The 25764-nt window shown below is 43.9% G+C and overlaps 1 protein-coding gene across 3 annotated transcripts in view; it reads left to right on the forward strand.

Annotated features, from left to right (window-relative positions):
• LOC119457571 (HEAT repeat-containing protein 5B-like) overlaps nt 1–25764 on the forward strand; it is a 65410-nt gene that overhangs the window by 36664 nt on the left and 2982 nt on the right. For all 3 annotated transcript variants that reach the window (XR_007467722.1, XM_037719180.2, XM_049670233.1), the window contains 16 exons: nt 1546–1785; nt 2840–3091; nt 4104–4207; nt 4316–4393; nt 4483–4551; nt 6129–6302; nt 7380–7590; nt 9964–10248; nt 11128–11290; nt 13298–13413; nt 15189–15488; nt 15677–15922; nt 18129–18277; nt 21970–22192; nt 22798–22943; nt 23941–24142. Coding sequence is in view for 2 of the 3 variants with exons in the window: in XM_037719180.2 (XP_037575108.1) it covers nt 1546–1785; nt 2840–3091; nt 4104–4207; nt 4316–4393; nt 4483–4551; nt 6129–6302; nt 7380–7590; nt 9964–10248; nt 11128–11290; nt 13298–13413; nt 15189–15488; nt 15677–15922; nt 18129–18277; nt 21970–22192; nt 22798–22943; nt 23941–24117 (2933 nt within the window). In the remaining variant the exon portion in view is untranslated. The remainder of the gene's footprint in view (nt 1–1545; nt 1786–2839; nt 3092–4103; nt 4208–4315; nt 4394–4482; nt 4552–6128; nt 6303–7379; nt 7591–9963; nt 10249–11127; nt 11291–13297; nt 13414–15188; nt 15489–15676; nt 15923–18128; nt 18278–21969; nt 22193–22797; nt 22944–23940; nt 24143–25764) is intronic.

Here is a 25764-nt window from a genome sequence, read left to right on the forward strand (position 1 = left end):
GTGGACCATGGTCACTGGTTCTGCAGAACAGAAGCTGCTGTAAGCTGATGTTTTATGCAAGCCATCCTGCTGTTAGTAACAATGGCTGAATATTCAATTCGTGCCAATATTCTTAGCTTATGTAAAGAAACAGCTTTGATTTTATGGTCAGCATGACGTATTTTGCCTGCTTAGCCAGAATGCAAAAGGTCTTTATGTGTTGTATTGCAGCCTCTTTATTGAGGCAAGCATCATCCGCTTTAGTTTTACTACAATTTAAATGAATTTGGGGAATATACTTCTTTTCGGACACTTGCTCATTTCTAAGACTCCTTGTTTTTTTTTGTTTTTTTTTCAACCTTTCTGATGATTTTAGATTTTGACTTCATCATTTTTTATAATTTTGCGCTGCGATCACGGCACAGATAGTGCACTGAACACAGGATATGAACTACAGGGTTTGCAATGATCCTTGAAACTGTTGAAAGCCCGTAAGTTTCACAAAGTGCTTAAAAGCCCTTGAATCTTGTTTTCAGCTAAGCTTAGTTGATTTAATTGTGTATCTGACTGCAAGGTTTATGCAAGCCAATTAGCCAATCTAAGCCAAGTCAAGCCAATCTAAACCGATAAGCATGTTTGTGGCAAAGAGCCATATTATTTGTAGTGGCTGTTGATGGCCTATGCAATAAAGGGGCTCGGCGAGCGCCTTTTTCTTGTTCCATGTGCAATAAAAAAAAGTGTTTGCTCGTTGTTTAAGATAGTGTTTTGTTTTCAAGCTGTCAAGCATCATGGTGCTTTATTCTTTATACAGGGTGTTTCAGTGAACACTTTCAAAATTTATTAAAGGTTGCCTGTGGCAGATAGCCCGATTCTAGTTAATGAGCTGGTCCACTTGAAGAGGCGGACATTACTTGCACAAGAAATTGAACTGCATAATCGAATAATTAACAGAAATCACTAATTAAGTTTTTTATCTAATTACCTGATGGCCCATATTGCAATTTACGAATTGTAGCCAGGGAGTTCGCAAGGCAGATCCCCTTGGAACGAATTCTCGGGATGACACAAGTTTCGAGATATTAAGTCCTGAACTTTGCAGAGAAATGCATTGACGTTCCAGTTAATTTTGTAAATGCATAAAGCAACGTTTTGTTAAAAAACTAACTGGAACGCCAATACATTTCTCCATGCCATGAACGCCATGCAAGTGGATCGGCCTTGCGAACTCCACGGCTACAATTTGTAAATTGCAATATGGGCCATCAGATAATTATGTAAAAACTTAATTAGTAAAATTTTGTTAATTATTCGATTATGCAGTTCAATTTCTTGCGCAAGGAATGTCCGCCTCTTCGAGTAGACCAGCTCATGAACTAGAATTGTGCTATCTGCCACAGGCAACTTTTAAGAATTTTTGAAAGTGTTTGCTGAAACACCCTGTATAATACTTTGTCAGTGCCTTAGTATTCCTTGAAAAGTCTTGAACATTCTTTTTTTTTTTTTTTCAAAAGCCGATACAAATCATACAACTCTTCATACCTTGTAATTTTGGCCCCTCGCGTGCAGGTAAAGGTGGCACCAACCAGCAGCAGCAGAAGCAGCAGCGTCAACGTTGGGCATGCGAGGGGGCACCGCTGCCCTGGGAAGCTGAGCTGCCAGGCGTGCTGTTTGCACTGCTTGACCGTGAGACCGACCCACGGCTGGTGTCCCACCTGCACGACTCGCTGACCAGCATGCTGCAGGCTATGCTGGATGACAGCCTTGGGCAGTGGCTGGGCCTCTGCAAGGATGTCCTGACAGCTGCCGGTAAGACGACTGGCGTCTCTTGGGAGGCTTTGATTTCCCTGAATGTGCTTTGTGTAGGACGAAGGCATCAGTCGTGTTAAAGGTAACATTAAATAGAAAAATTGTGATCTGATCCATTTGGTATATCTCTCAAGTTATAAAAAATTAAATAGAGAAGAATGAATTACCGAGCTATGGTGCACTTCAATTTTGTTGCTTGCTTAGCTGTTCATGGAGTTAGAAGCATACATCCAAACGGTACTGCAAAACAGGGGTGTTGAAATCGCCTATTGGGGGAAGATGACATGAGGCAGCTTCTAATGATCTCCAGCTTGCTTCAGCACTTTTCGTTCATGTGCTTCACCAGTGCGTAATCATTCTAAGGCTTCCGGCGACATTTCTACAATACTGAATGACTGAGTTTGTCTGAATACTGAATGACTGAATAAATGACTGAAGTTGTCCTTTCAATTTAATTTCCCTTTTCCTTGTTATTTCTAAATTTACATTAAATAGTACAGTTAATTTCCCCCTGTGCTTTCCTAATCTTGATGTACAGTCGAACCCACTTAGTATAACAATTTTGATGTCCCCCACCCCCTCCTCCCAGCCCAAGGCAATGCAATAAAGGTGCACCATGTGGGGTGCACGGCTCAAAGATGGTTTAGCAAAGTGGCTCGCATTTTTTTCTTTCTTGAGGGTTTTGCGTTCTTTTTTGTTTCAGCGTACACACCCAGTAACCAAATGTAACTGTTATAACCGATAAAGTGGCATGGGAGCATTGTACTAAGCAGTTTATTTCACAAAAGAACACATGCAAAAGTTGAATGTGCATCAACTGCTCATTGTTATATCCAATATATTGTTGAAGCCAGTATCGTTATAAGTTGATTCGACTGTAGTTTTAACTAAGCAAAAAATAAGAGTTTCTCGGTTCCCCTAATGAAGAACGAGCTTTAGATCTCAACAGGAAGTAGGTCTCATTTGTGTCACACCAACAAAAGAAGAAGCCTTAGAATTAGTGTGCGTAACATAATGCCCAACGAGCCGCAATGCACTTGAAATATTGTTGCAGACACATCAGCATCCATTGTCACCGCCGCACCCGAGCGGGAAGCAGACGTTGAAGGCGCGGACGAGTTTGACGATGACGAAGAGACCATCAAAGCGGGCGAGGAGCCAATCTCGCACCCCGCTGTTGGACCGCGATGGCCCACCAAGGTGTTTGCGGCCGAGTCACTGCACAAGATCATCACGCTCTGTGAGGGCCACAAGGCACACTTTGACCTTTCCCTGGCACGCGAAGAGCGCTCCCTCAATCCAAAACGTAAGAATTTTCATGTACGCTACAAGGTCTGCTGTAGCTATGTCTTGTGTGTGTTCCTGAAATTAAACAGTGGAACATCATTATATCGTAGTCCCATCCGACACAAAAATACCTTCTTTAGAGCCGATATTTGTTACATTCTGATGCTGGCGAGAAACATGTATTTTTTATTTAATTCGTATATTTATATTTTATTTAGTTCATTATATGTGATAATTTGTTATATCCATGTTAGTTGCATCGAGGCTCGACTGTATATGTGTACTAGTGCAGTCGTTTGTGTACTCGTTGATTTATTTACATATTGTATTGCTCTCCTTGCGTGGTTGTATGGGCCAGCTAGTCAAGTGAAAAGCAGTCAATATAGAACACAGGAGAACAAACAAAGATGCTTTAGGATATGTTGGATCAAGCAAATAAGAAGCCACTTTTGGTCACAATTAAAAAAGAAAGGTGTTGCACAGGTTCAGGAAAAATAAAGCTAGTGTGTGAATAATGTTACTTGACATCAAATTAATGGGAACATCCCATGTAGTATATTCTTGAAAGCCTGTGCATGATTGTGTTTACTGTTGATGTGTTTTGCTTTCTATTTAGTTATCCTTTATTTTTTTATGTTCTTTGCAATGTCATGTTACGAGTTTGCATTCACCAATGTTGGTTATGGTGTTTTTATTATATTTGGGAGGCTTGGCTGTAGCATGTTATCTCATTTGCACAAACTCATACTTGAGTTAACAGCGTGCTGTAACTTCAGAGTAATTTGTTTAACTTTTTTTGTGTGTGTGTGTGTGTGTAGCATGCTTTCTAGTTCATGGCCTACCCCATTATTAATCGTAAAGTGTACAAGTCACAGTTTTGCCTTTGAGATGGCCAATGCCTGCACTGTTTCGCTCTCGACACAACCATTTTGCAGAGTAGTCTTCTAGCAGCCACAATATGCCGTACTTTCTAGTAATCTCTGTAATGTGCACAGTTATCTTTGCCAACAAACATTCTCGATTTGCTGCAGAGGACTTCTTAGTGCTCCACCTCTCGGACTTGGTCCGCATGGCTTTTATGGCTGCTACTTCAGACAGTGACCCGTTGCGCCTGGAAGGGTTAAAAACATTGCAGGTTAGTGGGATGTGCCAGCTGATATTCTGAACGGATTTTATTCCAGCATACATGTAGTCATAAAGATGACCTGCCTGACATGAATATGGTTGTACTTTGTTCCCAAAGCTCATCATTGACAAGTTCTCGCAAGTACCTGAGCCGGAGTTTCCTGGTCACGTCATTCTGGAACAGTACCAGGCACAGGTGAGTTACTACCATTTGCAGAGTCTCACTCGTTTGGTGATGGCTGACATTGACTCTTTGCCCTTTCCTGTGGGTTCTTTTTGCAACAGGTTGGAGCAGCTCTGCGTCCTGCATTCTCACCTGAGACACCGTCTCATGTCACAGCCATGGCTTGTCAGGTATGCTACGACACAGCTGTGCAGTGACACATCTGTCAAAGGAAGAGCCAGATGTAATGGTTGTTTGCAGTGGACTTGAGCCAGGCAAATAACACAAAGGTGTCGAGGGCGCGCATAGCTGCTCAATCAGCCTTGCCTTCCCCAATAACCCTTTCAGTGCTGGGTTCTATCGTAGGTGATGCACCCACAGCATTGGGTTTTTTTCGCGGATATCATAAAAAGAACAGAACAGTTTACTTTTGGTTATGCAGAAGGGAAAAGAAATTACACGGATAATGGCTAATGCACTCTTAGCATGATCCTCACTTTCCTATTTTCGTTTTGTATCTCCTACCTAGTTTCGTACTGATGTGCATGCTTCTGTGATAGCACCGCCAAGAAGTAGAAACCTTCTATAAACCTACAACAGATGGCAGAAACACACTAGAGTGGTGGCCTTGCACTACGGAACTAACATTTGAAATTTGAACGAAGAATTGCCACGGTAGCGGCGCACAAAGTCCGGTACCCACACGCTCCCATCTGCGTGCTCCGCACACCGCAACCACGCCCACGAATTGGTGCGTTCCACAGCGCACTCACAAAAACTCTGAGCAAACCCAGAGAGATGCAAAAATGTGCTCCTAGAAAAATAAAACAGATGGCGAAACTACCTCGGAGCTCCCCTACTTCGCATTACTGAGCTCATCCAACTGGAGAGAGTGGATAACGTAGAGGTATGTCAGTGGCATGGTGGGACAGAAATGTGGACCCTGAAAGGGTCAAGTGGGAAGGCCATGACGTTTTGCTCAGCCTCCTCTATAGGCCTCTATGCCCTGTCACTGTTCTTATGTTGTCTTAGTGTAATCGCCCTTTCACTGTTGAAGCTTGGTGCATGAGGTTTGTTGGGAAACAAATTTTTGAATGATGTAAGTATGTCACTCCTACTGTTTACATTGCAAGTGCCTTCTTTAGAAATTTCTGTTGCTTCTATTAGGCCCATGCAGGTGATGCAAGCTTCGTATAGTAGGTGCAAGTTTATATATATATATATATATATATATATATATATATATATATATATATATATTTAGATTGCAAATGGAATAAAACCTTGCAGCACACTCTTGAATAGTGCAAGAACCTAAAGCATGAACTCTTCAAAAATAAAATTTAAAAAGACATCTGTTGACTTAGGATCTTGATTTCTTTAGCCATGTTCCCCGTCAGTAACTTGAGGTTTGCACTTGCACTTTTACATGGCACTATAAGCCACCTATTTAAACTTAGTGTCCTCTTGATTGAGTGCACACCAGTGTCCTTGTCCATACTGTAGTGGACAAATAAGACATTGAGCGCAGGAAGAGGAAGAAGTTCATTTTTTTTTTACTTTTTTTTTCGGATAGATGGCAGTATCTTTGGGCCCTGATGGGGCTCTGCTACAGTACCTAAACAGTATTGTGTATGTGCAGTGCACTGTGGTGCAAAGTACGGCACAGAGGCAGCTGTAATAATGATGGCAGCCTACAAGGAGCCACCTGTGAACAGTAAGGAGTGTGAAGAAGTGCCTTGAGTACCCGTGCCTTGTCCATGTGCAGGTGTGCAGTGCCTGGATTGGAAGCGGTGTGGCCCGTGATCTCAATGATCTTCGACGAGTCCACCAGCTGTTGGTGTCATCGCTGACCAAACTGCAGAAGGGGGCCAACTCGCTGTTGTACAACGAGGGTGCTTCCACCCTTGAGAAACTGGCCATCCTTAAGGCATGGGCCGAGGTGAGCTGGCCCAGAGGCACAAAGTCTACAGTGGTAGTTGTTAAGGGTTTTTCTTGCATCAGCGTGTCTATCCATTTGCAGTGCCAAATGACTAGCATGATGACTTTGCTTTGGCAGCAATAAATTTAAGTGTAAAGAATCAGAGAAAAGAAACTGCCACGTATATTGAGCCTTTAATGTACAGTGTAGACCACTTATAACATAAGTCACCTGAGTCGCGAATATCTGCATTATGAGCGGTACCGCACTATAACCAAAACAATGATGTTATTGCAATAGCAATTATATGGACACTCCAGACGTATTTCTAGCTGCCGTAGCGGTCGCCGCGAGGTCCCGTATAAAGTCCAAGGGCGATAAAATCGTCGCCGTATGCTGTATGTGCAACTGAAAGAGTGCGAGGGTGAACCGGTGATCGCGTCTCAATCTCGCACACGCAAGGGAGGAAAGCGGGAAGGAAGCGCGCTGTCTTCCATCGCGCGCAGAGAGCCGCAGCGGCGGACGTGCTTTTGAGCGCTCCCGCCATTACGTCATTCTACCCGCACCTCGTGAGGAATGCTGGGATGCGTGGCCAGCGCTGGCTTGGTGCGCTGGGCGAAAAATATGAACGGAGCTATTCACGCGCCAGCAACGTTGGAACACGCCCGATGGTGCGAGACGTGCCGGTTGTTCGCCACTGTGACGTCACGGAGCTCGACATGCGCACTTGCGTTACGTTGGAGTATATCTGCGGCTTAGGGAAGCGTTTGCTGTCTCAGTTGACTGCCAAACTTCCAGGCAGCCGCACTGTAACCGGTATTTCGTCTCCCGCAACTGCACTATAAGCGATACATGTATACATGGAGTGCTATGGGAAAATTAACGGGAGTCTGAAAAGACCGTACTATATCCGGTCCTGCACTATAAGCGGTTACGTTATAAGTGGTCTATACTGTACATTTAGTTTTACTGTTTCTGGTAAGCTCCTGAAAGATTGTTCAGAGCCAAAAAAGGCAGCTGGAAGATAAAGTATTCACTGCATGGATCATTTACCGAAGACACTGATCGCTAACTGCAGCCTCTGTGATGCCATTACAGGTGTACATAGTTGCCATGGAGAAAGAGCACGAGAGAGGAGCGCCCAAGCGTGCCTGTGGTGATTCAAGTGACCAGGAGGAGTGCGATGCCAGTGAAGATGACACAGCAGGCAGGGAGTCACTGCTGAAGCTGGTCTCCCCCGAGCTTCTCTGCCTGAGCCGCTACTGGCTGGCAGCACTCAAGGACCATGCTTTGCTGTCTCTTCCGGCAGGTGAGCCAGTTTGTGGTGCAATTTCACTGAAACGGAAATATTGGCTAGTTCGTCTTTCATAGCGGGTTGGTCACAATGCGTTAGACAAGGGACAACCGCCAAAACTAGGCACACGGGGTGCTAAGATACAGCTACCCTGCGTGCCTCGTTTCTGTGGTCGTCAATTGTCTAATGCGCTGTGATTCACCTTATGTAGTGATGCAAGCTGGGTTTGGCATTCTTGAGCGATCATTTTCAGAGATACGACTGCTTTCGCAAGATCGCACATCGATCGGCACCAGACACGTTGAAGTATACGATTGACTGTGTTCCTGGCACTTCGCGAAAATAGTGAACTTGGCAAAGTTCCAGAAACACCGTCAGCCATATAGCGCGCCGATGCGTTCTGTGCCAGATTACGAGAAACCTTGCAAAGGTGATCGTATCCACAAAAGGGAGCGCTCAAGAATACTGCCCATGCACCTTACATGTGCAATGTCATGTATGGGCAAGCAGTCACAAACCGGACTAACCTGTTCCGTGCCATGGATGAGCCGAGTTCATGCACACATATCTCCTTAAAACGGCCAAGGATGAGCTCAGGTCGTCGACAATGCCTTTAATTTTCTTGTAATTTTCATTTTCTCATCAGCGATACATGAACAATTTTCTTTCATTTCTTTGTATAGTGCTGTTAAGCTTCACTTCTGCAATCATGGTTGCTTAGCAGCTGTGGCATTGCTTTGCTAAGCATGAGGTCGCGGGATCAAATCCCAGCCACGGCACCTGCATTTCAGTGGTGGCAAAGTGCAAAAATGCCCGTGTACAATGCATTACTCATTATCATCATCATCAGCCTATATTTATGTCCACTGGAGGATGAAGGCCTCTCCCTGTGATCTCCAATTACCCCTGTCTTGCGGTAGCTGATTCCAACTTGCGCCTGCAAATTTCCTAACTTCATCACGGCAAAGGTGCACGTTAATTTACAAAGCCTCTACCATTTATTGCTGAAAAAAAACACAATTTTGGGGTATTACAAGCCAGAACTGTGATCTGATTACGATGCACGCCATAGTGGGGGACTCTGGATTAATTTTGACAACCTGGGATTCTCTTAAGTGCTTAGAAAATTTTGTGCATTGTTCATCATAAGGGATTCCATTGCTTAAAATTCTGGCTATTTTTTATCACATTTCAGGATTTAATACCATGGCATGGAAGAGGCTAAGTCTATCTTTTCATATTAGAATCATCATATTTCACTGTATAAGTGTTAACTACAATATCATATAAAGCATGGAGTCTTCTAATTCGAGACTGTATTGAAACTTCTCCAGAATGCCTCTTTCTTTCAACTGCCCCCTGAATATCTCTCCAGATTTCCTAATCTAACCCTTCGTAGCATTATCTCTTGCCCGCAACTACATTCTCCTGCTTTGATATCTACTCTACAGCCCTATCCGCAAGATGGGGATACTTTGCTATTTCGTGCCTACCTTACCATTAGGTAGGCCAAAACGGCAAAGTTTCGCCACCTTGCGGATTTGCGTGACGACTGTGGGACGTACTTACATAGGACAATTTTCGGTGGGGCCTGGTATAAACACTTTTAAGTTAAAAATGTGATGTCAGTGCTCCTTCAAATAGCAAAGCCTTTTACAGTCCACACCCATTCCAATGTATCCGCATACAACATACTTTCGGATATAACAGACTATTCCTCTCACTTAGTTTGGTCTGCCTATATTATCAATGCAACCAATTGCGCTTTTAATGGACCCAGCTACAACAGACAAATTTTTTAGCAAATTTTGTCTAGAGGGTGCAAATACAAATTACTTAGATGTGACAATGCGTGTGTGCGCCAGTCCACTGCACGCAAATATTTCCTGCCACTTGCGCAATTTGCGAAAATGCACTTTTTCTTAAGGAACAAATATACCAGCGGCAAGCTTCCCTCAACAACATGCCCCGCAAAACCCCACCGGCGGAGAGTTTTTGTGTCGACACCCCAAAACCAGAATCTTAGATAAGTGACCGATTCAGGCCACAAATAAAATTTGTCGCCGACAGTCCACAGAAATGCTAGGCCTGAATGCAGCAATAGGTGGTGTTCAAATCCGCGCCAGAGCAGCAGCTCCTCCTTAGTAACAGAAGCGGATCTCAAAGGCTTGGCTTTTACTGGCTTCAGGAGCCAGCAGCATTTGCACAGCCGGAAACACGTCATGGCAATCATGCTTTAGACACCACCTGTAGCATGTGTTGCAAGGAATCGGAAGGTCACTTACGCAGGCGACACAACGCGCTCACTGATATTTCGATCTGTACCGTAGAGACCAATGCCATGCTTCTTTCTAGATATTTTAGAAGACGCAACATCGTCTTTCGCAGAGTTCTCAAGCCAGTTGCCTCATGATGGCGGTGCTTTCTACACCTCTGACACGGTGGAGTCAGCGAGACCCCACTACCGGGACGCATGGCCGCCTATTCTTCTTGCCGCATCATTGTGGCTGACACAAGGTGGTGGCTTTGAAGGTGGTCTGCACCAGGAGGCGCCACCAGATGGCCTGGGGACAGGAGGACTACGCGGGGGAGCGTCATTCCTGCACCTATCTCGTAGTTCACAATCTCAGACACCCCAAGAGATCAACCGTGACTGGTTCTACCTGCTCTTTGGTAAGTCTGTGGTTTACTTGCTTACACCGGCTGACACGTTGGGCGTATTGCATATTTGGAATAGCATCCCGTAAATTACTCTTACCAAAAGAAGAGTATAAATTAAATTGTGGGGTTTAATGTCCCAGAGCTGCACAGCGGGTTTATGGTGACTCCGTAGTGCGGTCTTTGGATTGATTTTGACCACCCGGTGCACATTAAAAGACATCCTGTCCTTGATGTGCTTGGAAGACATGGCGCACGAGTGTTTATTGCATTCAGCCCCCGCAGCAACATGACCGCCATGGCAGGGAGTTGAACCCGCAACCTCATGTCGCGCAGCAGAATGCCATGGCCACTGAGATGCTGCGGTGGGTAGCGAAAGTAGAAATCTGGTTTGCCTGGAGAATGATAAAACCTGAAAGGTGGATTCTGACAGAACCTTCGCTTTCAAATTTCCAAGCCTGGTGACCTCAGATACTGTGGCATTGTGATCAGCTGATGGAAGCTTAGTTCTTACTGGGGAAAATAGTTCCGATTAATTAAAAAACTAATAAACGTAAGAAGCGGATTCAACTTGGCAACTTTTGCAGGCTCTTATTGTAGTACAGGAGCCCAAAACAATGATGAAAAAAAAACATCACTACGACAGTAAAGATGAGATAAAACGCTTCACCTCGAATTGTTTTCCTAATGGATTTTTTTGTTTTGTTTTACAAATGAATGTGTCACCATTATGCATGAATCTAGCCTGATTTGCCTACAGTGTCCCTCTAACGGGAAATGACGTGTAAACAGGTCTTTCTTTCAGCCTTTCTTGGTTTTGATGTCGACTTGGTCCCGTAAAGAAGCAGCAGATGCTTGCCATGTTGATGCCTTGTTCTCTGTCGTCTCTCCCAGGCATCTGCATGGAGGCCCTGTGCGGGCAGCGAGTGTCCGACACGCCCGAGTGCGTTCCCGTCTGCCTGCAGGCATTGCACCAGCTGCTGAGCCACCCCTTGCCGAGTGAGATCCTGGGAAAGGATCTGCAGCTCTCAGTGGAGCTCTGTCACGTTCTCCACAGGTGTGGCTCTTAACACATTGTAAGGATAAAAAAGTGGGCAAGTTGGATTACGTTCATAATGTAGCAGGGCAAATAAGAGACACAGACAAAAAAGAAGGGACGACACAAGCGCTTGTCCCATCCATTCTTGTCGTCTGTATTATTTGTGCCGCTACATCATGAACGTTCCAAGGGTCTAGCAGGAGTCTCTGTAGTCATGGGCCATGGAGGCATGCAGTCAGGGACATCCAAAGTGCTTGCTGGCTGGAAAATGGGGGGGGACATCATTTGCGTACTACTGAGGTGCCTGGCTGGGTATCTGCGGCGATCTCTTTAAAAAAGAAGTTTGCGACATTTAGGGTGTCCCCAGACAATAATCGTCATCTGTCTTGCTTGCGTTTCCTTTCTTGAAAACTCTGCGCTTGCTACTTTCATGTCAAGAATGCTAAGTCACGCTGATAATGCACATTACGTTCATGCACTTAGTACTGGGCGCGCAGCGTTAGAGAAAAGAAAGGCACGTAAGATACATAGTCGCAGTCGTTTGACTTTTGGACCCTCGACTGTATGCTACCAACAACCAACTATGTATCTTGTATGAATAATAAGCTGAATAATAATGATTATTATTTGGGGACAAGATATGCCCTAAATGGTGTAAACTTCAACTTCTTAGAGTGAATGGCAATCATCCATAAGTTTTAAGCCCACCGAAAGATTTCCTGCAAAAATTACTAGAGGGAACTCTGGCACTGCAATCATTCAGCAATGATGGGAATGACGGGTAGTATGCATAGATTTGTCTAATCGTCATGCTTCACACATTCGTGTGGCATTATTTATTATGCTTCATCTTTTTAAATTTCACAGTATTCATATTTTTCTAAGCGCATGAAGGCAGTAAGACACTGCCCGCATACGCATAACCATTACGTTGCATCTATAATGCAATACTTAATCAAAACTGGTCAATTTACAATGTCGCGATGCTCTTTGAAGCCAGAAAGATTAAGCGTGGGATGAGCGGAGCTACAATTCAGGTGGTTCAGCCGGCATGGCAATGATAGACAGTACATAGATTTGCTTCGTCTTTCTGGCTTCAGAACGCCTTTGTAAATTGATCATTTTCGACAAGATATTGCGTTACAAAAGCAGCAATTTTTAACGGTTAGGTGTGTGAGCATAACCATCTTACTGCCTTCATGTGTTGAGAAAAATATTATTGCTGGAAAATCTAGAAACACAAAAAAAATAATGCCGCAAGAATGTGTGAAGCCACAAACACGGCGATTCAGCAAATCCGTCTACTACCCTATCATTCTCGGTAGTTAAACGACTGAAACGCTTGATGTAATTTGTGCGGGCAGCCCCTGCACCGCTGCTTACAACTCTCTAGTATAGACTAAATAGTAAATGAAAATTGTTGAGGGTTAAGTGTAACAAACGTGTGCTGGCATAGCAGAGAGCTCTAGATTATCTTATTGACTACTTGTGATTCCCTAACATGCATTCAACTCTTAAGAAACAAGCAATGTTGCATGCTCTCTCCCTCTCTCTAAGAAACCACGTCAGGCAGTACGTACTGCCACTGTTTCGGGATCTGTCAAGCGTTCCTTTTCGTATAGTAAGGACAAAATCCTGTTAGTACCTGAAATTATCCTGTAAATGCTTTGTTAACAAACAACTCACACAGTTTTTGAATTGCTATACGGTAATATTCTGCCCTTTTCATTGACTGCATTTTAGTAATGTGCACATAGAATTTGGCATCTATCTTCCTTTTTTTATCTCGGGAAATGTGTGGGTAGAAGCAGCAAGCCCAGAATATGTAAAATAGATTTCTTCCCAAAGGCCTTTGTGGCCCTCATAGGGGTGTACGTGCATGTTTGTAGCGATTGTGCTCATTTATTTACTCTGCACATTTTCTCTGCGTGTCAGAAGCTTGCATAGAAGTTTCCGGTTCATTGTTGAAATTGTAAAGTATGGTAATTTCTTCTGCTTAGTATACATCCAACTTTGTCACTGCAGGATGTTGCTTGCCAGGGACAGTGCGGAGTGTCAGCTAATGGTTATGAAGATAGCCAAGCTCATTGTGGCGGCCTGGCAAGAGTCATATGACGCGGAAAGGAAGCAGAAATTGAGAGGTGAGAGTTTCCATCTGTTGCCTTGTTTTACCAGTCATTGCTCGAAATACTGCAGAAATGTCCTCGTCCTCTCTTTTTGCGCTGTTGCCACACCTTCTAAGCTCGAAATATTTGAATGCCTGGTCTCTGAAATAGAGTAGTTTCACATTGGACTATGTTAATGCATCATCTTTCTTGGAATTTGTGGTTGATGACACACAATATTTTGATGTCCACAGCTTTGCTTGACAAGGTAGGGTTTGTAACCCACCTTTTATTAATCTATGTGGCATCAGAGTGCGAAAGGCAGCATAAGCTAAATGAATGACGCTTGTTTGTACCGGGTGCGTGAGGTATTTGAGCGAGACTGCCCCATCTCGCACCGGGGTGGAAGCTCTAGTACACTGGCAGTGAAAGAACTGTATGATACTGCGAGCTTGCCTTTTTTTTTTTTTCCATTAGTTAGAACATGACCCAGATCACTTAGCAAATGTGAAAAATGTAAAGTACAAGTGAACACGCGTGAGTCAATATTTCGTAGTACTATCTCCAAACAAGACAGAAGTTCACTGGAAGACGGAGACTTGAAGTGATGGGCAGTATTCGAACAAGAAATGTCGCTAGAGCCAATGTTTCGACAAGGGGTTTATGTAGTCTATGTACGTGTAGCTTGGGGCGACACTGGGCTGTGTTTTGTACTGTGATAGAACCTCAGTGACTGAATCTTTCAGGGCAACAGAAGATAACCTCAGGCCCTAGAATTAACACACAACTGAACTGACTACCTTTATCCAGAACTGCAAAGGACATGACATAGTTGGATGTTCACACTGGTGGATATGAACTGAACTACCTTTATCCAGAACTGCAAAGACATGACATAGTTGGATGTTCACACTGGTGGTATTATCTGCTCTAGGACCAATGACATAGTCCCTCAGTGAACTCTTTCAGCCATAGCCACACACTGCTGTCAGACAATTAAAATCTGAGCACCTTACTGCCTCCTCTGTGATGAGTCCCTCTTTAACAATTCTGTGCTGATTAATGCTTCACACTTGCCTGCACGTTGTATGTACTCTATCCTAATGTGCTTTTTTTTTTCCTAAAACATTTGCTAAAAAATAATATGTATGCACATTAGGTTCGAGTACAAAACAAAAACTGCCTTACAAGGCTATCATCATTGGCATTTAAAGTTTCTTTAATCCAATCAAATCCGTACATCACTGCCACGGTGGAAGCTGCAGTAGCTCTGTGCCTTTTCCTGTAAGTTTGTTAGGCTATATTATATTCAAAACACTATAGTTAGACTGCCATGGTATTCAAGGCGTTCAAGAAATATGGTATCTCAAATACTACAAGCAGCACTGAGGACAAGAGGCTCTGGTCGGTTGGTAGTGATAACGAGGACTTCAACAGCAACAATAAGCAATGTTCGGTCTCCTGTAGCTCCGTACAATAAGCTCATTATCATTTTTTTTTTTTTTTACTTTCAAATAAGAACAGATCACCATTACTCTCTCTTAATATAAAGAACTAGTGAGTGAACAATCAAAGGCATCGCATTATTAATTTCTTCAAGTATGAAAACCAGGGTGCATGTTACAATTGAGGATATTACAGTTTCATTTGTAGCCGTAAAAATCGAGCGCACGTTAAAATCTAGTAAATATGGTAAGTGCATTTGGCATTGTTACCCTGGATTGCGTGATCAAGTTGACAGCATAGCATTAACTAGTTTTTGCCATAAAAGGAAGATGAAATTGAAGCTGTTCGCAATCTCTCGCTTGCAGAGGTAGCCCCGGCGAATCAGGAGCCCCGCGGCCTAGCCGAGACAGTGCTGGCCACTGTGGGCGAAGGTGGCGAGAACGGGGAGCTGGTGGCTGGCCAGTCGGTGGTGCACGCCCTGCTAGAGGTGTGCCTGTGCCTGCTGGTGCGACAACTACCCCAGCTCAGCCCGCAGCTGTCCTCGGCGCTGCATGGTGTCCGGCACAGGGCGCAGGGGTCCCGGGCACTCGACTCGGAGTCGGGTCAGCTCATAGCTGCTGCTCTGGCAGTCGTCGCAGACCTGCCCCAGCTCTGCTCTCCTGCTGGTAAGGTTTACGTGCCTCCATCCCCTTTTCTGATTTAAAGGAGCCGCAAATCCACATTTTCGAGATTGAATTACACATTGCATAATTGCACAACAAGGTTTGCATTGCAGTGTTCATATTGACTACAGTTTGTATGACAAGTGGGGTGTAATGGTGTTTTCTGGTCTCCTGCCTGGATGTGGCTGCAGGCTGCATGACAGTGGTGCCCACCATCCTGTTCCTTCTGACGAGTGTGCTGAAGGAGGTGGCCGTCCAGCCCGGTCAGCCAGTCTCCACGGGGGGCCTGGTGGTCACCATGGCACCTGTTAACTCAGTCCTGCAGGGGCTCAAGGCTTTAGCTCTGCTGCCGCTGCACCAGAACACTGAGCACTGCAAGCAGTGGGTGGCCCTCTTGCGAAGCACCCTGTCCCGCATCATCGACTTCACTAAGACCAGTGAGCTCTTGGGCCTTTCCTTTTCCTTCTCAAGAAGACGCACTTGCTGCTGTGCTGTATTGAGCACCGAGTATCATATGAAATCAACCTAGTGAACGCAAACTCTTGCATAACATTAACAGATTGGGAACTGTTGTGCAGACATGACCTTTTGCACTTTCGGTGCTTTTGCTGTGTGTGTACTCCATATTTTTTTATTTATTTTTTTTGTGCAGAAGGTGTATCGTCATGTGTACCGTTATTAACTTAACTACGTTATTGATAATGAGCCAAAACATTATGAGTGCTAGGATTTTAGCTTATGCTTTAGTGCTCCCAGTGGTGTAAGGTTACTTGTTTGTTCATTGTGTTGTTTATTCATTTATTGTGTATTTACTATTTATTGTGAGTGACCACAAATGCTTGTTATTAGCTTAAGAATATTGCACTACAAAAGGCAAATAAAAGGCAATGAATGCAGAGTAGAGGTCAGCATAAATGTGTGCCTTAGTGCCCTGTCAACATCAATTTGAATACATTCAGCCCATTTATTCATACATAGTAGCAAGTGCCACTTTCATGATAGTGTGCTGTGCCCCCTCCTCTTGTGTGGTTAGAGCATGTTACACCTCTCATTTGCCTGCATTGTGTTTCTTGCATGCTGTCTTAAGGAATTGAGCTCAGGCTCAAGATGGGTAAGCAGGATTTCTCCAACCAATGAAACACACTTGCAAACGTTTACAGATCTGTCATCACATAGAGGTGAAGTTTATGAACTTAATGGAGCTGCAATTAATTAATGATCTAACTGTGTGCTGCTTAAAGTGATTGGATGCAGAAAAACCTCTTTATCCCCTAACCCTGTCGTGTGAATATTGCATCTATCTGCCCAGTAGGTCCATGCAAACTATATCATTTTTTGTACTGTTGTAATATGAAAAATACTGAATGACCCCTGTGCTATCATTGTGCCTAAATTGTACAGTAGAACCTCATTCATGCGTTTCGGAAAGAAACGTGAGAAAGAACCTACTAACCGGGAAAACGTACAATCTAAAGTCACTAAAAAAATTTGGCATACTCAACTGTGGTTGACATCTACGTAATGCGAAGTGTTGCGCGAATCATTGCAGCACGAGATGCCGACGCATGTCGAGTTGGTGGGGCCGGCCCGGTCTGAGACGCGCATTGTTGTTTTTGTGGCTTCAGCAAGCTTACGTTTGCACTCCTCGAGTTTGGCCTGGGTCGAAAGGTTCTTCAAGCAGGACGTTTTGGTGGGAAGTTTTTATGAACCCACTCATGAATCAGTGCGACACAAAATGCCGATGCACGTGGTGGGGCCCGAGTGACCAGAGACGCACATTATTGTTTTTGTATTACGTAGCGTTTTAAGACAGCGACATAAAACCGAAACAAAATCGAGCTGGTTGACAACGCGGGAATGCGGTGCCGCCAGAATGAAACGTGACACTTCGTGCCACCACCAGCAGGGAATGGCGGTGTGTTTGGGTTATCACCTATTAAAAGCATGCAGTTAGCTAACTTGCTATGGCACTCCACTCCAGGCGCTGTGAAACGGATGGGTGAAGATGCTTATCGCAGTAGGGTTGGCGGCAGTGGCTGTGAATGCAATGTGCGACAACTTGCGAGATTTGTTGGCACCGATATAGGAAACTGAATGCTTGTCACGTGAGACAAGTTAGTTAGTATTGCGGGGAAGCTGCCATGGCAGACAGCTACTGTTCTCAATCACATGCGCCTCGCGCCTTTTTTTGTTTATGTGGGATTTAGCGACCAGAAAACGTATCATACAATTGCACTTTGGCGATGTACTGAGCGTTAGTACCGAAAGGGCGTGCTTGCCAGAAACATATGAACGGGTAAAAGAGAAGCCTAACTGTATTGGGTACATTGAAACCGAGAAATGATACGTAACGGGATCGTATCACTGAGGTTCTACTGTATATGTATGCGTACCAGTAGTTCTAAAGTGCAGCCATAATTGCGAGGTTCAGCAGAGTTAATGTAAAGCTTGACAGTGACTCACAACTCCATTTGCGAATCCGTGAAACAATTATATATGAAACAGATTATATGAGAAGAGTGTACATATAGCAAGCAGAAGACAAGACAAACACATCTTAGCATGCATTTATATTTATTGCTTAATGATGTAAAGCACTAGAGCCACCATCATGCAAATGTGTGTGTGTCGTGTTGGGTACAGGTGAAGAAACGGGCAAACTGGACGACATTTCCATGCTGCTGGCCATTGCCATGTTTGTGCTGAATGCACCCAAAGAGGTGGTTCAAGTTGCCAACCTCCAGTACCCGTGCATCAACCTCTTCAAGCACGGACTGCTCAAGGAGGACATGGTGAGTTCCTTTGTGTGCTTTAAGACAGGCTTCGGCTGCCTCATGCATCCATCGTAGGTGTTCACATAACCACCAGCTTGACCTACGTTGGCTTTTATAAAAGACTTTGTTGTGGAATCTGGCTCATGCTAGTGTCTGGTTTCTCGTGTTCGGTTCGTTTGCTGTGAACCCATTCTCCAGCCACTCCCTGCGGTGATGTGTGCCATTCCACTTTTCTCCCCATCTCCCTCACACTCTCACTACACTGTTTGAGACAACCGCTGGACCAGTTTGAATAAAATTTGCCACATTTGAGAGAGAGAAAGGTAAATTCTAGTGACTCTGGGAAGCAGAATTTTGATTAAGGGCTTGGAATTTTTTATGTCAATTCTCAGAAATTGGTAGGTTTAAAAAAAACTTGATGCACAATGTTTGCAAATCTGTAACTGTGCACCAAAAACAGATACCACAGTTCTGTAAGTTCGATATAGGAATTTACAGTTTACTGCAAACTGTTACGTTGATTATGAGGATTTTGCAAGAATCCTGCTAAAAGATTAGTGATATATTTCAGAGTGATGTATAATACATCAATTTTGTCTGCTTTAGATGTATTATTAGGTGCAGTTCGTAGAATCGTCATGGTGTGTTTAATTCCTGAGTTACTGAGTTGTAAACTTGGTAATTTCTTGAAATTTTGCAATTTTCAAGAACTTTTCTAAAATAAACTGACAGCCTAAATAAAGAATCTGTTTCCTACAGTCACTAGATTTTAACTTGTTCTTTTAAATGCAACAAACTTCATCACATCGGTGCAGTGGTTGCTGCTTTCTCATTTATATTTAGATAGGAGCGTGCGAGCTAAACCTTCCTCTCAAAAATGACATCCCCTTAAAGTGACATTAAATGGCAACAGCAAGTATCGCTCTACATCCTTCTTATTCAACAATAAACGATGTGACCGCTGCCACACTCTTCCATAACCGACCTGCAGCAAGAAAGCCATTCTCATTGCGTGTGAGGAACCTCAGTGACGAAATGGGTATTCCACTTCTTGAACAATTTCCTATGGCTCCAGCAAAACTGTTACCACCGTGGCAGTGGCAGCTCATAGATTGTGATACATTGTTCGTAGAGGTCACTAAGCACGCACCAGAGGCACATATCAAAATGCATTTCCTTGAACTCCAGGCCAAGTACTCATGCACAGAGTTTTACACAGACGCTCCTAAACCACATGACGGGGTATCTTATGCAGCTGTAAGGCCATCCTTCTCGGAATCTGGTGTACTGCACTCGGAAACGAGTATCTTTACGGCTGAGGCTCATGCACTATTGTCGGCTGTGAAGCACATAAAGAAATCAAAACTTCAAAAGGCAATTATATTTACGGACTCCCTAAGCGTTGTGAAGGCCCTAATGTCATTCTGCAAACACAAAAATCCTATACTCGGTGTGCTGTATTCCGTTCTGTGTACAGCATATATATCTAACCAGCATGTTATTATATGCTGGGTGCCTGGCCATAGAGGCATCGAGGGCAATGTGCTAGCAGACCAAAGGGCCACAACAATTACATCGCAAGCTACCCCTACTGCTGCTGTTCCTGCCACAGACCTGAAGCCTTTCTTACGAAAGAAACTGCGAAGCCACTGGCAACGCTTGTGGGACGCAGAAACAAATAACAAGCTTCATGTGATTAAGCCACAAATAGGCTTCTGGCCCTCCATAACGAAAACGCGACGAATTGATGTCTTGTTCTGCCGACTGCGTATAGGGCACGCATTTGGTACCCATGATTCACTCACTGGCAACGAACCTCCACTATGTGGAAGATGTGGTGAAATGCTCACCGTCCTCCATGTACTTGTCAAGTGTAAGAAAGCAGAAACCGAACGGAAGAAGCACTTTGCGCAAACCTTTTGTTACCATATCCTACTACATCCAACATTGTTTCTGGGCTCAAAACCATTCTTTAATGTGAAAGCAGTTCTCAACTACCTAAATGATGTAGTGCTACATGTTATTAGCCCAGCAATGTCGTAGCGCACCCTCTCACCAGAGGGTGCTCCTGCGATAGTAGTTTTTATAGAGCACACGCCTCAGTACCTTTGCGTTTAAGGGCCTCGTGAGGCGGTAGTGCTAGTTCCGTACTTGTAAATTTTATTATAATGGCGCTATAACCTATCTTTTACAGTCACAGCACACCTCACTGTCATGTTCATTATTTTAATACCTATCTATTTTACGCACTTTTACAGCGACTGATTTTTAGGCCCTTTTACAGCTATGTAACATCTACCTATTGCAATCCATCTGCCCATTGCATTGACATAACATCATCACACATCACCACTTGCATGGCGCTCTTTGGCCATATCTGGCCCTTGCACTACTAAACACATCATCATCATCGCTCTACGAATCACTTTACATGGCATCTAAGTAACTTATGTAGGCATGCTATGCTGGACACAAAATGTCCAATTATCATGGTCTAATAACTCTCCTGTCTGTTAGCTCTGGTGTTTCTTATTGGACTAGTTATTAGGTATTCGTGATGACTGAACATGTAAAAGAAGAGAATATTACAGGAAACAATAAACACAAGATAAGCAGTAAATTAAATTGTATTCATCTTCCCTTTCTTGCATCCTGCTTCCCCACCCCCCACTTTTGAGGATCAGCATAGAGGTGGCCAAATTATAGCGGACAAGGCATATGCGACTTCACAAATCCACCTATACCTTTCAGCTAGCAACACAGCCCTGTACTAATTTTCTACTTCAATTTTGCACATGCAGCATACATATTTTAGATGAATGAGAAATTTCTCGTGAACCATTGCCCATTCTCAGAAGCTAAGCTTGTGTGTCTCTTAAAAAAAAAAAAAAAGAGGCATAGTCAGAAGGCAGCCAGTATGCTTGATTTTAAGCTTGTGTCTGATGTGGCTCAAGGTCATTGTTTTTTTTTTCCTTACGTATCTTTGAATATACCTGTCCAGTCACCTCTGTCTGTTACTGAAATCTAGTAGTGCAGTGTAGTGAAAGGCTGGTTGGAGATCAGGGTTCCATGTTTCCTCGCACTGTTGAAATGTTTTTAAGGGATCTGATATAGCACTGTTATGGGATACATCAGTTGAAAAAGTCTGACCTGCAGCTGATGCTTGCATTCCACTACAGTAACTACACTCTCAGCACAAGGTCACAGACAAGCCTGCTTTCAAAGTGCCTCATATTCCTCAATGTGTTCTGTGCATTGTTTCAGCTTTGAAAGTGCATTTGCTTGTGAGCAAAAGTTTGAGGGACTCAAGACTCAGCTTTCATTCGTTTTTCAATGTGCTTGTTTATAAGATGCTGTAGTTACGCAACTGAAAATAAAAAAAGCACAAAATACCTTGGTTAAATGTTTAAATGCAGCATCCTTGTGGTTTTAATTTGCCTAAAATGTTCATTGGCTGCCTATCGTTACTTTCACTGCATTCACATATTTCTTGGCATTGCATGGTCTACAACGTGTTCACGAACAGTGTTGCCATCCAAGGTCCTGTCACAAATCGCAGCTGTACGTGTGCAGCAGTTTGCTGTAGTACTGTGCTATGCATTTCCATGCCCTGCTACGCTACGCTGCAAAAGAAAACACTCAGTACAGTGAAATGCCCATTGTAAATGATGCTGGAGCTACAAGAACTGTCCATGTCACATGATCCCTAGGTCCAGTTATGGTGTGTCCAAACCCTGCGGTCCATCTTCCAACACCAAGATCGATCAGTCTCAACGCCGTACATTCATAGCCTGGGGCCAAGAGTGGTGGAGACGCTTCTCCACTGTGCAGACGACCTTGGCAATTCCACCGGCAACGACCTGCGCCTCAATGTTGCACTGGAGTGCCTTCAGACTCTGGAGACGCTCCTAGCGGCTGCACCAACCGATGGAAGTAAGCCTCCAATTCTTTTATTCTTCTGCAATAGAGGGTCACGCCACACAATCGTTAGCTCATCCCCACGTGAAGGCTTGGTGCAATGATGGTGGGGCATGGTTGGCATTGTTCTGCATGGGCGCAATATATTACTTGACTTTCATGCCGTAAAAACGATAAAAATATTGTTCACAAACCATCGACAATGATTGTCAATGTAAGCTAATAGCCAAATGCTTCAGAAAGCTATTAGTTTTATTAAAGCAATGATGCGCTTGAACGTGTCTATTTGTTGGACTGAGGACATTTAGGTAGTGTTTGTTTCCTGCAGCTGCCACAAGTGCAGATGGCGGTGGGAGAAGACAAGGACAAGCCTTTCTTTGTGTTCAGTCTAATGTAAACCAGGAAAGGAATGTCTGCTTACAACCAAACACATATAATTTACCCTTATTTATCTCATGCTCTCCTTGGCTTTTGAGACTGTTGGTTTCTTGGTGCTATTTACATTGCTTTTTGGTGAACGTCTTTCGTTTCATTCTTGTGTGGTTCGCATGGCGGATTTGCAAAGGTTCTTGAGGCACATTGTTTCTAATTATAGATTGGCTCTCCTTTCTGAATTGCAGAGGCCCACATGATGCTGCTGTATGTGCCTGTGCTGGTGAACTTGCTGCTGGACCCTGTGACTCACCCAGCGGCCTCAACCGCCAGAAGGAAGCTGCACCAGGCAGCTCTCGGCCGGCTCACCCGAGTCGGACCCCAGTATCCGCAGGTACATAGTGGCACATCTTTCCAGTAATTGAGGTCATAGCGTTAAATTTACACGGACATGAAAGACAACAGGACGTGTGCGACTGATTCATGGCGCACGTCCTGTCGTCTTCCTTGTCCGTGTCAATTAAGTACTATGAACTCAATTACTGCAACAAACCAACTAGCCAAAAATCTGTCCGCCTGCACATCTTTCCAGCTGTGTCCTTTCATATATATCTAACCCTTTGTTGGCTGTCGGGACCCTAAAACTGACATCTCCGAGGGAGTTGAATTTCTATGAAGCCTAAGCACACAAGCTGGAATTGTATTTGCAGTATGATGCAACTGATACACTTGCTCTGCTTGTTTGCAGGCTGCTTGGAAATTCAGCTTTTTTTGTGGAAACTGCGCACCATACACTTGGCACCACTACATATGTCGCAGTTGATCTGTATAAAGAATTGCATTGATGCTTTTATTTATTTGTTGTGTAGTGAAGAAGATGCACGCAGCGTTGTGGGCACTGCCATTGCTGTGGTGCAACACTCGAGCTTGGGTTGTTGGTGCCAAGAGCTAAAACTGTTGGTTCAGAGCCTAGTTGGATCGCTTGCAGAAGTTATGCAGATGTTCTAATGCATCCCCCTTTACAGTTTGTGGGTAGCACACGTGTACCTCTGCACTAGTGAAAGGTAAAGGTATTGTAAACATTGGACATGGGGGAAAAAAAGAAAAGTGGGATGTAAAGTAAGAGGTATGTTTGGATTAAATTAAATGTACATTCCCTTTGTTTTTATATGCGTTTCTTAGTGTTATGTCTACGTTGCAATTTTGGCAAAAGGAAGCGTACAGTTTTATTGCTGTTTGTGGATTCTTTTGTGAACAACACTAAGCAATTTCTAAGAAATTAGTGCTATTGCTCAGACAACTAGCATATGTTATCAGCTGCTTGTGACTTTGTTGCATCATTGTATAAGAGCTTGGCACTGTGGAAATGTCAACCATCATGGTTCTTGCAGGAGTTTCGCGCAGTCATTGGCCGGTTGCCCCAGCTGAAGTCCAAGATTGAGAGTGCAGTGCGGTCAGGCAGCAGAGGTCCTGAGGGCGAAAGACCGGAGACACCGAAGACAATCCCAAACAACCAAAGTGCTCCCAGCATCAAGTTGAAAACAGATTTCAGCAACTTCACTGGCTGAGACAAGCCAACACTGCGCATCACAGGTGTGATAAGAATCATACGAAGCCAACTGAAAATCAAAACCAGGGAAAGCATAGGGCAAATTACGTGGTTTCTTTTTTTTTTTTTTTTTATTGAAATGTAGAAATAATAAATGGGGGTTTATTGGCCAGTTGTTTCTCCCAAAGTTCATGTACTACGCGACGCCTGCACTCGAAAGGTTGTTCTGCATCCGTCGCCATGGCCGTGGGTTCTAGCGCTGGCTAACAGTTTCAGGCCTAGATCTAGTACACATATGATACCCAAGAAAGTGGATGGGAAAACAGCGCCACAGGAGCTCAATTGGTCAGAGCACCGCACGCGTAAAACGAAGACATGGATTTGTATCTCACCTGCAGCAAGTTGTTTTATTTTTGTCCACTTTCTTTTTTATCTTATCATTTCTACATTGCAATTTTTTAAAAAGCTAGTGATTTACCCTATGATTTCCTTGGTTTCATTGTCTGTTGGTTTCATATGATTGTGATTAACAAAAATTGTGCTGGTCAGTACCCCTTCTTCTGGTGCGATAAGAGGGTTTTGTTTGTTGGCAAGTTGCTGACATAAGACTGGCAACTCTCGCATCCCCTTTCTTTTCTATTTTAGCAAGCCTTTATGCCATGTTTTGTGGATATGTAGGAACTTGCCTAGACTTGAGTGGGCATTGTTGGTTAGGCTTCAGCTCGTGCAGCCTAGCTTCAGTGTAGCAGAATGTGGGCATTAGTTGAATGCCTTTGCAAGGACAGTCATTACAAGGACCATGTCATTGAAGTTTAATTGAACAAATTTGCTTCACGCATATCGAAGGTATAAAAGCGTATCATACCAATAACTATATTTGAGAACCATCTGCATGTGTGCTCTTTGCAAGAGTCTTCCAGAGGAATTATTGCAAGCACAAGATATCGGAACCTGTAATAGAAGTGGGCGGCAAGTTTTCCCAAGCACTGCTTACGCTTCACCGAAGTGAATTGTTTGTTAAGCAAGCATATCATGCCAAAATGACAATAGAAGCTTATTGAAATTGCCCAGTGTGAACATTGCAGGAAGTGGGCCTTTCCCACATCTTCTGCGCAACACTCCAACCATTAATTATTTTATTTCAGAAGGTAGCTTCCAATTATAATTTCCCTTTCAGCTTTTCAGCTCAAATCTAATGGAGTTGTCAACAGATACTACAGTCAAAGCCACTTGTAACAATATTCAGGTGCCATGGAAATCCCATTGTTATTACCGATAATTGTCACAATTAGATTGCACGAAAAAAAAAGCAGAGAGAACAAACATTCAAACATTTTAATTAGACAGAAAGAAGTACTACAGTGGAACCCGCTTACAGCACTGCTGGTTTTAACTTTTAACAATACTCGGATGTAACAATGAGCAGCTGCTGCACTTGAACTTCTGTGTGTGTTCCATGGTAAAATAAACCGATTGCCAAGATTTTTTCCATGCCGCATTATTGGCTATAACAATTAAATCTGGCTGCTGGGTGTCTGCACTGAAAAGGAAATAAGTGCGAGCCGCTTCGCCTGCCTTTGAGCCGTGCACCCCGCATAGCATGCCTTCGTCGACACCCTCCCTTCCACCCCTCCAACGTCGCCAAGAGGGACGAGTGAGGCCGGCG

This window comes from Dermacentor silvarum, chromosome 7 (genome assembly GCF_013339745.2).
Source record: "Dermacentor silvarum isolate Dsil-2018 chromosome 7, BIME_Dsil_1.4, whole genome shotgun sequence".
In the NCBI taxonomy this organism is placed as follows: Eukaryota; Metazoa; Arthropoda; class Arachnida; order Ixodida; family Ixodidae; genus Dermacentor; species Dermacentor silvarum.